Genomic DNA, 14,166 nt, shown 5'->3' on the forward strand with positions numbered 1-14,166 from the left:
AGCGCACAGCTACGAAGCTAACGTTCGACACGAAAACTATAACTGCTGCTGCCACTGGATAATGAATTTCTTTGCTCTTCATTTCTTGGCTCTCAAAAGTTTCACGATTGAAATATGGGGAATTGTCAAACGATTCCCATGGATGCATGTACAGTAAAAATCCGACAAAAATTTGTTTAAAATGACAGGCAGAAAAAGCAAGTAGCTCCGTTTATCGTTTCAATCGAGTAGAAATAAGCGGTCGTAAATGTATCTGAGGAGACGGACTTCGATAATTAACGCGTACCTTAGACATATACATATTATATACATATATCTATATATTAATATATACGTATGTATTAGCACGTTGGCGGTTAATGCGATCGATGTTAATCGCGAACGTGGTAATACGATTATTTACTGTATTATCTCGAGAACGGGGACCAGAGACATCGACTTTAGTTACCAAATCTCGCTGAGAGGCGGGATACACGATTTCGACTAGCTTCGTGCGATCGGTTAGCTCTGCGCGCCTCTCTTCGGTAAAAGAGAGGACACGCGTTTCTAATCGATCGTGTTCTCGACAGATGCACGGGACTAGACACGTACGATTTTCATTTTCTAGCCTTAAATTCGCGAGCCGATGGGGAAGCGGATGGCCTCAGATACGTATATTTAAAGACTTTCAGCGTTTAATAATGCGGGATGAGTGAATCGGATCGAAATTACATTTCTCTTCATCGCGAAAATTCTCCAACTGTCTTCCTTTCGTTCATGCATGTTCGTTAACTGTCTACGAAACGCAAGCAGCTCTTCTAAACGTTTAAAGAGATACCTTCCGACCATACACCGCGATACCTAAATTGTGCATAGAAAAGAAGCGAGTGTTGCATTTACGTGAGAAGCTTCCAGCTGTCTGATGTAACATACGATTACCGTTTAAGGGTGGAAAAAAGTGATATGCGCGTAAAACCCTTAGTAATTGACACCGTCGCTCCGTTGTTCATCCGACAGAAAACAGAACTGCAGAATTTACGTATTTAATCACCAGAATTATTCTGTTCACTCAAACATTCGCACGCGTGTACGTTCATCGTCCATACCGCATTACTAAGGGTTTCCCGATCATACACGCGACTAATTACCATTAAGATACGACTAAATATTAAGAAGAGTGTATATATACTTGAATTATGTTTCTATGTAGTATATATTATGTATATGTATACATATACGCAGAATTATATATAGAGGTATATTTTCTAAACGGAAAGAGTTTTATATAAGTGACCATATTCTGCGCACGCGTTTCTGTGCGCTCGTGTAGAGACACAGGATTAAATATGAAATAGACGCGAATAACGCGACGAAAAACGGAAATGTATCGTCTTGCAATGATGAGTCTCAAATGCGTGAACTTCCTTTTAGCGTGTAACAAACGGAACTAAATTATCGCGACATTAGAAACGTTTAGGAGTTGATCGTTCGTTTAGGATACTTGTCGATACGATTTATGTTTCTTTTTTTTTTCTTTCTCATTCCTTTCCTGCCGCGCGTTTATGGTGGTCGGAAAAGGAGAAAAAAAGTATCGGAGGAAGAGCTCTCATTCGCGCAATCTTTAAACCGAATTTAACGTTAGAAAGTATGGAGAAGTTCCACGCCATATTTTTCATGGTTCTTAAATGTTATTGTACTCTTATCGGAGGAATAATAATATAACGATCGAAGCTAACGGTGATACACATTTACCATCCATTTACACATTCATACTCACGATCAGAATTGCATATATCAAGAGAAACATATTCCTATGCCACATATTAGTTTATATCGCGCACTATATTACTGTTATCGCTATGATTACTCTACGATTTGTATTATTATTATTATTAATTAATTATTAATATTATTTTAATATTATTGATATTTTATTGCTATAGTTTAATGTCACGTTAGTACAATTCTTGTCATTTCGAGTCGGTCGACGCAGTGTGGGGACTCTTGTCTCACGACGAGGACGGATCCATGATATTATTTATCTTTAACAATAAAAGGAGCTGAGCGAAAGTAGTATTTGCGTAATAGAAAATTTCATTAGACCATCGTATTTATCGCGAAACGAATTCGCGACAAATTTATCATCATTCACTGAGCCGACGCCTCTTTCTATTTCTATTCCGAATGCTATTTTGTCCGGGTCTGATAAGAAGTTAAAGAATTTTACTAGCGTACGTACGTTCACGAGCGAGGGGGAAAATTGAGAACACGATAGCAGACAGAACAGGCATTGATCGATTCAAATTATGCATTACAGTTTGTCGTACAATTATAGACACTCGGAGAATTTTTTTGTTTTTTTTTTAGAGAGAAAACATTCGAATCGGCGAGAATCGTCCCTCGATCGAACCAGCCACTATTCATCTAACATCTCAACACGCGTAAAATACACGCTCATACTCGTTGCGATATAACACGGTATGAAAACGAACTTTCGAGCGAAACAGTCTCGTTCGCTAGTGTTATTAAGGTACTTAATTTCTGAATATAACAGGGTGCAATTTCTTACGGCACGTGTTCACCTTACAGTTGAAATGTTCACGGGAAATAGACACTGTTCTATGGAATCGAATACGTACAAAGTGGAAGGGAAATCTGTGAGCGATTCGAAAAGGGACGAATCTGAATCTATCTGTATCTCTTTTCTTTGAAACGAAATCTGTAAATCTCATCAATGACGGTAAACTCAATCGCATCGATAAAATACCATATAAAAAAAAAGTGAGGACCTTCTAAAGATTGTATACTGCGCTTTAAATATACATAATACGTATACATTTGTGTACAAAACAGAAATATAAGCCTCCTAAATAAAATGAGCTGGCCTCTTCATGCCCTGTTTTACGTAAAAAGTGTCTTCTCATTTCAAAGCCTTTTTTCAAACATTAAAAGTGACGCTACCAACTATACCGCTACGTTTTAAATACCTGTGTATATTACATTTAAATTCAAGGTTTCATTTATAAAATAACATGGAACAATTTTGAAAAAATCCTTTTAAAAGGAAAGGAACATTTAAATTCGAAGGGTGATTCAAAATGGAGGATTCAGCCGGAAGTGCCGGCATGTTGTACGTGTATTACTTGCTGCCAGTTCCCTAAAGTTCCTAACCTATAATTTTGTTAAGTGTGTAGCATTTTTCATCCATAAATTTTCCAAATTAATGTTTACGTATTCTTCAAGAAACTACAGAAATCTTGACTTGACAGTATACATATGTATCCCAAAAATTTGTATTGGACACTGTGCTTGAATAAATGAATAACATTACTTTCAATAAAATCAAAGTATTTATTGTAGAACTGCATTATTGTAGAACTTTTTATTTATCAAAAGTGTACCTGTCTATTGTGCGAAATGTGTCAACAATTAATATGAAATAATATTATATTAGTCTTACTTTGTGCAATTTTTTTATTGAAGAGAGCTACCATTAAATTAGTAAACAATTGTGATATAAGTAAATATAAGTCCTGTCAACTTTATCTTAAATTATTTATTAGTCATGACCGAAGAATATGATTTGGAAAATTTATCAAATGAATTCGAGTCATTGAAAGTTGTAACATGTAGAACTGAACAAAATGATCTGAATAAGATATCGACAGAAGAAATTGACAATCAAACAGAGCAGATAACAGGGAATCAGATCATAGAAGAGTTAAATGTAGTAGACAACAAGTTGAACCATGTTTCTAATATATCCGTTGGATACTTAACGCATTTGGTTGATCTCAACTTGTACAAATGTAATCTCAGGCAGTTGCCCAACTCTCTAAACATGCTGAAGACATTGAATTGTCTAAATCTAGACAATAATAATTTTTATATTCTACCAAGCGTGATCTGTGAATTAACTAATCTGAAAAAATTGTGGGCCAGCAACAGTCGAATAGAAAAAGTTCCAAATAATTTGGGAGATCTATCCAATTTAGAGATTTTATCTCTAAGTAGGAATCAATTAACAGATCTTCCAATTTCATGCGCAAAGTTGAATCGATTAGAAGTTTGTTGCCTCAGCGTAAACAAATTTAAAAAGATTCCACATTGTGTTGCTAAAGGAATGAGAAACTTACAAATCCTTATGGTTTCGCAAAATCCGAATATGGAATTGAACATTTATCCCAAAAGTACCAATTTAAAATCGTTCTACGCGGAAGGAAATTATATGTGCCCATCGTTTCCACTGTGGGTACTGAACGGCAAATACACAAAACTCGAAACCGTAGTACTGAACGACACGAGATTTAAAAAGTTCAATTTTCGGCAAAAACCGTGGACATCGTACATTAAGAAGCTGATGATGAAACAATCGAACCTTGGAGAGAAACAGGTTGAAAATATAATCAGTGGAATGATAATGCTGGAGCAGCTGGTAATTGGAAATGGAAAAGTTAACAACCAAAATTATCTCCCGCACATGCCGATCAAGAAGAAGATGAATCCATCCAGTCTTAAACAAATCGACATGCGCGATACAGGGCTCGTAATAATTCCTAACACGATTAACCGATACGTTAATCTGTCTGACATGAACTTAAGCTCGAACAATATCTTCGTTTTACCGGAAGAGATATGTTCTTTGAAAAATTTGAGCAGATTAATAATGGACCGCAACCGCGTTACAAATCTACCTGAGAAAATTGGCGATTTGATATCGTTGAAAGAATTGAAAATACGGCATAATAACTTGAATAAATTGCCTGGCAGCATGAAATCGTTGTGCAACTTGGAGTACCTCGACTTGTACGGTAACGAGTTCGAAACGGTACCGGAAATGATAGCGGACCTAACAAGTTTGAAAGGGCTGGATCTCGAACAAAACTACTTCTCGACTAAATGTTTATCGGTAAGGACACGAGAGGAGCATGATTTCGTGGCTGAAAGCGAGTCAAGTTTCGTCTAATAGTCAAACAGTCGACTTCGCGTATTTTCGAACGATTATCCGGGAACGATTGTATTAATGAATCAAATTAATAGCCTGCTAGGATTCCTAATTACGAAGATATGAGAGATGTATTGAGAAATTATTGGACGGTTCCCTCGTTTGGCTATGAATCCCTCTGCGGATGCAGATCGAAGCTATCGACCAACGAAGAATTATCATCGTCGACGTCGCCCAGCTGGTCTAAAAGTAATCCATCGGATGGAGGTGTTTACAGCACGATGTAAGTTGAAGCGAAATCAAAATTCCTCAAGACGTGAAACTTTCTAATAGCAAACGTTATTCTTGTACTTTTAGACCAGGTGGAACGTATAACGAATTAATGAACGAACGATGGGACACCTCAGATGATTCAGCCGAGGAATTTGATCCTCATGGTAAACAAATTCTATTATACATATAAGGACATCGAAAGCTAGTCTAACACAGATATTCATGGCATGGAAATCTATGTTTTCAGAGTGCAAAGAACCGAGAAAACAAATGTATCCTCCGTTTACGTTTTATAAGCCGTTTCAGCAAGAGTATTGCCCGGCAGATTCTCATCCACCTCGAGTTATGACGCGTATTACGGAAATGTTGAGAAATGGAACTCTAGTTTGGACAAAGGACTTTGAAGAAGGCCAGTTCGAAGACCCCTAAGTCTCTTATGGAAAAGCTACGTCAAGGTTCAATTGAAATTTATTAATTTGTCAAGTAGAGTCTTGAAAGGTACAAATATAATCATAGGTGTTAATCTAAGCGAATTAAATATACAATCAGGGATAATAGTTTTAAACTAATCAAGTACAAGGAATAGTATATATGCTTTCCAGTTAGTCCTATTATTTTAGTTATTTTCGACTCTAAATAAGGCTGATAGTAAAATGACTAAGAACCCAGAGAATTGGGATATATATGTGTGTGTGTGTGATTTTTTTATCTATCACAAAATTCATTTGGTTAGTTATAGGAAACTAAAATTAGTCAGTATTAAATAAACGATAACGTACGCATATTTGTTTAAACATAATAGCAATTACACTGCCATTTTTGTGCGTAATTTTGTTTACCTCGACAAACTATTTTGTTGCAAAGTATTTGTGATATTACCGTAATTAGATATAGTCGGAAGATTGTAGACTGATTTTTTGCTTACCTCTTGTCAATAGCATTTAGCCCTGTAATTCCAAAGCCAGGTTGCAAATGTTGTAGTCCACTTAACAATAACGACACAACTTAATGATTTTGTACAATTTTCACATGAAATAAAAGTTTATCACTCAACAAACTCACTGACCACCGACTAGACCGAAAACTATTCGAGACTGCGCGTGCCGCCATTCCAGACTCGAATGCGAATCGAGATTCGATAATCGAACGCGCGCCACGCTCCGTAGGCGCAAAAATTTGAAACTACTCTCAGAAACTACTGTGCCAACGCGTTTCTTGTACGCTGAGAAACGCATCCGAATGTTGTGCTTTTAAGTTGTACAATAAAAAATAATGTTAAAGTTGTCTAAAGGCAATGTCCAAGCGGTCGAATTGCAAGTTCAATTAATAATTTATTTACACGTCTCATTGAAACATACGTTCGCATGTTTCTCTACTTTTCGCGGTTCATCTTTTTTCCATCTTTTATCTCCCTTCTTCCTTTTCACCTTCCATTTGTACAATGCCCTCTTCTCGTCTTCTTTTCTCTCGCGTAATGTTTTATCTACGTCTATGCAAAAGTAACTTCGCTAATTAAGTAAGACACTTAAATAAAGCGATGCGATACGTACCTGTATAATTCAAAGAACATCTACAACACGCGCACTGATCCTTCTCACGTTTCTTTACGATTACTTTCTCCAATGTTTTCCTTAATTCATGGAAAAAACTGCTATATTGCTAATAACCACGGTGCAAGATGCATCACGTTGTTTCAAATGAAATTAATCGCATAAATGATCGTGATGCATCTTGCTTAACTCGAAATTCTATCATACCAGAATGCTTCCTTTTTACGCACTTCCTATCCCGATTTTCCTGATCCTTCTCTTTCTTCTTATTCTGAAAACCCTTCTGCAGGAAATTAAACCGCTGTTTCTTTCTTTCCTTCTTCTTTTTCACTTTACGCACGCCACTCAACTGTTTGGTAGAATTGTCAGAACCAGTTCGATGGCTCGCCATGTGGTGTCTTTGATCAATTTTACTGCACATCGCACATTTTCCTGTGCAACCCCCTTCGACATCCGAGCAAGAACAAACAGCATCGTCCCATTCCAAACAATCGGTAAAGGTATCCTTGTCTTTCTTACTGTCGCTCCAATCGTGTCTACGGAAGAAAATAGAATCGTCTCTTTGAAATTTATTAGAAAAGATAAGACGAGGAGAATCGCGTTAAAGTGAGCGAAATACTGATATTACACTTTTCTCTCTACGATAATTACTTGAATCGCGTACCACGTGCCTTCGAACGATATCGCTTGTAAAAGTAGACGACGACAAGGCACACGACAATGAAGAACAGAATGAACAAAATCGAACAGCAGATCGATCGTTGTCGAATGGAATTCGTCTTCTTCGGATGGCGATTCTCTTTCTTTTTCAATTTATGATGATTCTTACGACTGGAATATACGAAACCGATCAATTCAATTAATACAGAGATTCGTATGCGTGTGATTTCTTAAGAAAATTCTTACGATGCACCGTGTGCAGTCGCTGCTGCAGCAACAATTGCTTTTTCAGCTTTAGAACCTTCGCGATGAAGACTTTTCCTCTTCTTCTTCTTCTTCTTCTTCTTGGTCTTCTTCTTGTCGTTAGTGCGTGAATGTTTATCCCTATTCGAGGTATGCCTCCTCGACACTATGTGTCCTGGAAATTCTAACGTGTCGGCTATATTGTAATCCTCCGTTTCAACGGATCTAATCGATCTGCGATTTTCTCGCACGTACTTTGCTAGATCAGGTCGTCCCAACCATCTCAACGTCATTTCCATCGTTCCTCTACCGTTCGCAATCGCGTCTGCTGTTATCGAAAGTTTATTTTGTTATTAAAACCCGTCTAACCCATCGATTTAGTTGTCTCGATTAATATCAGACACTGATTTCTACTTGGAGAGTCGTTGTTCCACTCTTCAAGATCGACGAGACACTCCTTCGACGCGGGTGACATTAAATTTCCTGCCAGCACCTCGTGCTTCCTCGCTTTACGTTCCGCTCTCGGAGGAGTTACTTCGTATATGGCTTGCACGAGCTTTAAACATTCCAGAGAGTTTAATTTCTGCGACAGATGCACGAGCTCGTTCTCCTCTAACCATCCGACACATTGTACCGAACATTTCTCCTTCGAACGTAAAGAAACTTCGTTTTTACCATCCGATTACTGATTTCTCTCGCGAGTCGCTCACCTTGTTCTCCGCAAAAAGCGCAATCAAAATGTAAATCGAGCATACAAATCTCATGCTAAAACGAGCACGTGTAAAATTCACTGTCGAATCGGTAAATCACAGTTTTTCGTCAGACATGGAGATATATCATTGACAGATTCATAACCGGCAGTCGTTTTAATCTTATCGTCCAGAACCAGCTACGATATCTTGTCTATTCCAAATATAACATCACCTCGAAGTCTGATCTCTCTTTCCACGAGCCATCTAACGTTAAATGATACGTTCGCGCGATGTATACACTGAAAACGCGAAGTTGGATGTAATCAATATCGAGAAAGATAGTCTGTCCCATCTGCGTCCTCGTTCGCGTATACCAAACGAATTAAACTCGATTCTGTCTAATTTTGTTCGGCAAATGGATTTGTCGATCAGATCGAACGACTCGTTGAATGAAATTTCATTTTTACACGCGTTCAGATATAGGTATCGCTTCGTTTCTTACGCTCTGACATCTTCCGTCAGCTTAACCAATAAATTGGATATTTTCTAGACTGCTGCGATGATTTGACCGGTTGTGGCTACTTTAAAATCGGTGTAATTCGTTCCAGGATTTTAATGGAGTGATCTACATTAAAAGCTACCGAGACATGTAACCTTGTGCAGGCATTGACACACTCGATGAACTTGAGAAACGTATTAAAAAATGCACCTCTTCTATTCCTGCTCTATCTTAACCCTTCCTTTCTCGAGGTACGTTTCGCTTCGCGTAAATCGGTGAAATTTATAGCTAATTAAACATTCCAACTTCCAAAGATCGTGACAGAGGTGGGCGAGCCAGAACTCCAGCTGTTGGCATCGAACTTGAAGCCTGAGGAGTGCGTGAAACTTGTGTCTTTAGATTCTCATAGTGAGCCGATCGTACTCGTTACTTAACGTTACCCTGAATAAATCGTGTAGACGTAAAAAAAAAGAAGTACACCGTCGCAATTTGTAGTCGCTCCGCTGTCGGAAGCAGAGATACGAAAGTTGGCTCGAGAGCAAAGCTGTTTCCGGAGACTCGTGAAATGGATCTGCCAATTAAGAACGGTCACGAGGAACACGTATCCGATTCTGAACGATTTCCTCGAGCGTATCGGGAGAAGTGACTTGGTCGCGTGTTTGGCTGAGCTTAGTATGAAATCCTCGAAGCCGCCAAAAGTGATACGCGACGTCCAAGCGGCTGATGATTCGGAGTGAGTTGCTCGTCGAAATTTAATTCGAACTCTACTGAATCCAGTCGAATCATGTGATTCTGAACCTTCTTACGACTTCACGATTCCTTAGAGACTACGAAGGCGTCACAACAGCGGTACCGACCCAAACGAAAGGGAAAGATTCTCAGCCAGAACATAAAACAACCGACAGCCAGTTCCCAAGTGAAGCAATCGAGAAGATCAGCGGTAATGAATGTCACGTCACAGTCACGATAATTCCCCCTTAATCGAACGCATGCTACCCAAATCTATTGTGATCGTTCGCAGGACATACTACCTTCAAAGTATCACTGAGAACCGCAGGAATCGTTCTTGCCTCGACCATACTTTTAACCTGTTGCTGTACTTTGTTCATAAGGAACAGACTGTTCAATCTGTTCAACAAGATACGAGGGAAGAAGAAAAAAGGGTAATTGAACTGTCGCGATTGCCATTTGCAAATTAATCGGACGACGAGGGTAATTGTTCGATTCGTTGGTGACAATAGTAAATTCATACCAATCGAAGACGACGTGGATATAGCCAGAAGCTATCTCGTTCGAAAGCCACGGGTAAAACGGAAAAGGGCGCCGTCGTACGAATTAGTGCACACAGCTACGCAAAATAACACGGTGGCTGCGCCGAGGGAACCGGAAGAACCGCAGCCAACGGCTTGCTACAAGTGTTACAGGAAGAAACGGAAGAAAAGCACGAAGAGGCCCCACAGATGAGACCTGTAATTAAACGTAGTAGTTAAGAACGAACTGTATAAAGCTCTCATTAAACGTTTCTCTACTCAACGGATTTTCACTGACCAACGAAAAGAAATGCAATCGACGTTTATCGATTGCATGGATACGCCGCTTAAAGATCGTCCCTGAATATCGCCAAAGTTCATTTCGCTGACAAAACAAAAAGAAAAAGCGAGGAGTCTCTGCGTTTGATTTCGAAACGATGGAGCTGTCAAGGCGCGAATGGTCCACGTGTCTAACCCTCGTCGTTATTCTATCGCGATACGAGGTCCTCGGCACGATCGATGTTAATTTCAACGAATTGGAATATTTGGCAGCGCGTCTCAATCCTTTCGAGTGTCGACGGCTGATTGCAGCGCTTCATTACACAAGCTACGAGCTACCAAAAAGCTTGGCAGGTGCTGGTAAATAGACTAACCCCGTAAAAAGGCACTGAGAATTAAACTAAACCATTTTCGAGTTACTATACGAGCTTCAGAGACCACTAATTCACCCTCGAATCATTGAAAGACGATGCACGCGTTTGGGAGTCCTGGCTGGACCCTGTACTCGGGTACCTCGGGGTCGTAAAGCCCGTACCGTGGTCTTAAAGCAAGACCACGGCCCCTGAGGGATACGTTTAACCATTTCATCGCGTTGTATCGCTCAATAAATTGATTACAACATGTATCAGAATTATTACGCGTTTATTACATCAAGATAACTGTCGATTCCAAAGATACTGTACATTAAAAGTGTTAAGTACGTCTTCTCCGCTAATCCAACGCTTAAGGCGCCTCTCATTGCTTCTCTTTTATTAACGCCTGTACTTCATTTGTAGCTTGATCGTTTGACAGTATTGTTCGCCGATTAGTCGACTGTTTATCGAATATCTTTGAAAAATCTGACTGCACTCTAGGGAGAGATAACTCTCGAAAACTCTCGACACTTTTACCTCCAATGCACATCTTTCAGTGACACTGAAATCGCAATAGTAACGCCATAAATGTTTATCTAGAATAATGAACTATCTAATGTTTGATCTTGCGAGCAAGAACGCAACGTGGACGACGATATTCCTTGCATACGACACCTTTTGCACTGGAACAGTTCTCCGGATGAAGGCAAGGGCAATACCCACGAGGTTTTGACTCACAGACTGCGGCAGATAAATCGAAACGATCTGGCAGATTGGCTGGGCAAGTCCGCGTTCAGGCAATTGGGAAAAGATCTAGACAGGGCGATGGTGAAGGCGTTCGACGAGCTTGGCAAGGAGGAAACGGAATTACCGTAAGTCAGCCGCTGTTCTACTTAAAACCGTGGAGAACCAAAGACGTTCGATTTAGCGTCCAGCTAAACTGCTTAGCATTTTTTTGCTTCTTCAAATTTCACAGTCATCCGATAACTCTCGAGCCTGCACGATACGACGAGGAGGATCCCTGGCTGCAAGTCGACGTCGTTCTCATGGCGACTTTACTGGGACTGATAGGAACTTTGTTCACATTGATATGCGTGACCGTGTTGCACAGGATCAGGCAACACTTTCGTAAATCGAAATACAAGTACGATCATTATTCGATTAGTTATTATCGATTCCACGATCAACTTTTTCTGGCTTGAACCGCAGAAAGCTAAAACAGGAATGCGAGGACGAGAAGCGAGAAATCGAGGAGAGAAAAATGAGAGAGGAACGCATTTATGAAAGCAGCAGCGAAACGACTGGTCACGTACATGTAGACAGCGATACGGATACGGATATAAATTAAAAAGCAATGTTTATTGCTATGTTCCACAGTCGTCTTTGCTTCGATGGAAAAACCTGAAACAAAAACAATATTAGTACACGTATATTACACATCTATTGCCTTCCAGACTTCGTTTCTGCATCTTTCCTTCTCTCTGCTTCTCTCTCTCTCTCTCTCATCTTAATTACAGACTTTTAAAGTACTGCTGATTAAATAAAGAAATTCCTTAATTTTTATTGAATAGGAAGAGTCAGACACATCATACCTCGCGCTTTAGAGGTAAGAAAGAGAAAGATATATAGGAAAACTGTAGGAGAGAGTGAGACAGATGTTACCTACTCTACTCCAGGACTCCTAGCGACATCTCTGCGGAAAGTACTGAAACTGATTACCGACCTGGTTTTAGAACTCTTCCAAGAGATGGCGCCAGTAGTTTTCAGTAGTTTACTTCGCTGTCGGTACCGCTGAGCGACCAGTTTGAGCACTTTTTACAGAGATGGCGCCAGGGGTTCCAGTGCAGGGTCGGTATCAACTGTCTCACTCTCTCCTATTGCTTTCTTATATATCTTTCTCTCTCTCTCACCTCTAAAGCGGGAAATATACAAGAATTTACAATAAAACTAGTAAAATATACAATAAATTGCAATGAAACTAAGGAAATACACAGTAAATTGCAATAAAACTAATAAAATGTCTAATAAATTAAAATAAATCTGCTGAAATATACAATGAATTACGATAGAAATAGTTATAATGTGTTTCTTTCATCTATCGATGCAATTGAATAGCCAAAGACATATTTATATAAAAAATATAACGGTTCCCCTAAAAATAATGAATACCGATACAAAATTAGTATACAGGGTGATTCACTACCCGTGTGACAAATGTTTACAGCTGATACTGCACTGAATACACACCGATTTATCACTGAAAGGAACTCGAAAAATGAATAAAGTGTCGGTCTCAAGTGGTTGATATTAAATGATCTGTATCAATTAATATTCGATATTAATATCAAATTATTTCATCTAGGAATTGCACTGCTCGGTGTACAAATTGAGCGATTCGATCGTAGATAATCGTTTGATTTCAATGTCGGCGACTAATCTAACTGTTAATAGGAAGTCAATCTCGACGGCTTATCATAATTTAAACAATTGACACTGCTAAACTCCTTGGAGAACAGTAGCGAGAGATAAAAATATGCCATGAACAAATTTGTTGCAATCCCATGACTGGTAAATCAAAATATGACCGATTGAAGTGCTACTTGCTGATGCGCTAATTATTATATAGATATGGGTATTGGTAATCTTATCGATACGTATAGTTTATCAAGAATCTTGTCAATTTTGTGTAATACTAAACATTGCTATAAAGGTTGCACAATTAATCTACTCGGACGTCTATATAGATAATTATCATGTGTCTGGAAGAAATATTTTCATAATGTATTATAAAAGCTGAAACAAGACCAAAGTACACGTTTAACAGTTTCAGTAACGCACAGGATGGATTTGGAACAGCAAGTCATTTCAACTTTCAACTAATGATTATTGAAATATTACGTGTTGCATTAATTTTGTAACGTGAGCGCAGTTCGATAAATTGTTCGCAAATAAAGAAAGTGTACAGCAAGATGCCTCTCCGATGATTTACTGAAGTTTACAGACGCCTTAGAGAAAAGACGCGCGTAGATATGCAATAATAAGGAACTCTGGAAATAGCTCTAATTATCAGAGAAAATTGCCGTGTAGTAATAGATTAATCAAAGCAATTCATGTAGAAGGCAATAAAGAATAATTCCTGCGTCACTAAAGGACTTTCACTTGTATTATTTAATTCGGTTGGATAATTTACACCCAGGAGAGACTGGAGAGTCGGCAAATAGAACTTCAGAGTACGTTTAAGATAAAAGCAGATTATTACTTTGAAAAGGTGTGCGTAACATCTAGAATTCGAGTAATAGCTATGATAATGTCGCGAGATAGTACGCGCTGCCACATCGAACAATATCATTGAGGTTTAAAAAAGGAAGGCTGATAATTTTATTTTCACAATCAACTTATCTAAGAATTATATCTACAGATAAAAGCAGATTATTACTTTAAAA

At 38.8% G+C, this 14,166-nt stretch overlaps 4 protein-coding genes across 4 annotated transcripts; 3 read left to right on the top strand and 1 right to left on the bottom strand.

The window, feature by feature from the left end:
- The first annotated feature begins 3,484 nt into the window (after window positions 1-3,484).
- Window positions 3,485-5,656, top strand: LOC143431202 (uncharacterized). The gene is made up of 4 exons (XM_076907767.1): window positions 3,485-4,888; window positions 5,020-5,207; window positions 5,282-5,361; window positions 5,445-5,656. Exons 1-4 carry the CDS (start codon window positions 3,545-3,547, stop codon window positions 5,624-5,626), a joined length of 1,794 nt encoding a protein of 597 aa, XP_076763882.1. The 5' UTR covers window positions 3,485-3,544; the 3' UTR covers window positions 5,627-5,656.
- Window positions 5,657-6,522: 866 nt separating this feature from the next.
- On the bottom strand, window positions 6,523-8,792 carry LOC143431180 (uncharacterized). Its single transcript, XM_076907735.1, has 7 exons — window positions 8,361-8,792; window positions 8,065-8,296; window positions 7,709-7,978; window positions 7,399-7,636; window positions 6,978-7,283; window positions 6,748-6,827; window positions 6,523-6,680 (listed from the first exon to the last, which is right to left on the bottom strand). The coding sequence occupies exons 1-7, from the start codon at window positions 8,412-8,414 to the stop codon at window positions 6,529-6,531; spliced, it is 1,332 nt and encodes a 443-aa protein (XP_076763850.1). The 5' UTR covers window positions 8,415-8,792; the 3' UTR covers window positions 6,523-6,528.
- Window positions 8,793-9,346: 554 nt separating this feature from the next.
- LOC143431181 (uncharacterized) lies at window positions 9,347-10,358 on the top strand. Its single transcript, XM_076907737.1, has 4 exons — window positions 9,347-9,574; window positions 9,666-9,781; window positions 9,863-10,004; window positions 10,083-10,358. Exons 1-4 carry the CDS (start codon window positions 9,516-9,518, stop codon window positions 10,303-10,305), a joined length of 540 nt encoding a protein of 179 aa, XP_076763852.1. The 5' UTR covers window positions 9,347-9,515; the 3' UTR covers window positions 10,306-10,358.
- A 168-nt stretch (window positions 10,359-10,526) lies between these two features.
- Window positions 10,527-11,925, top strand: LOC143431182 (uncharacterized). Its single transcript, XM_076907738.1, has 3 exons — window positions 10,527-10,730; window positions 11,361-11,595; window positions 11,700-11,925. Exons 1-3 carry the CDS (start codon window positions 10,529-10,531, stop codon window positions 11,923-11,925), a joined length of 663 nt encoding a protein of 220 aa, XP_076763853.1. The 5' UTR covers window positions 10,527-10,528.
- Window positions 11,926-14,166: the final 2,241 nt, after the last annotated feature.

This window comes from Xylocopa sonorina, chromosome 17, assembly GCF_050948175.1.
Source record: "Xylocopa sonorina isolate GNS202 chromosome 17, iyXylSono1_principal, whole genome shotgun sequence".
In the NCBI taxonomy this organism is placed as follows: Eukaryota; Metazoa; Arthropoda; class Insecta; order Hymenoptera; family Apidae; genus Xylocopa; species Xylocopa sonorina.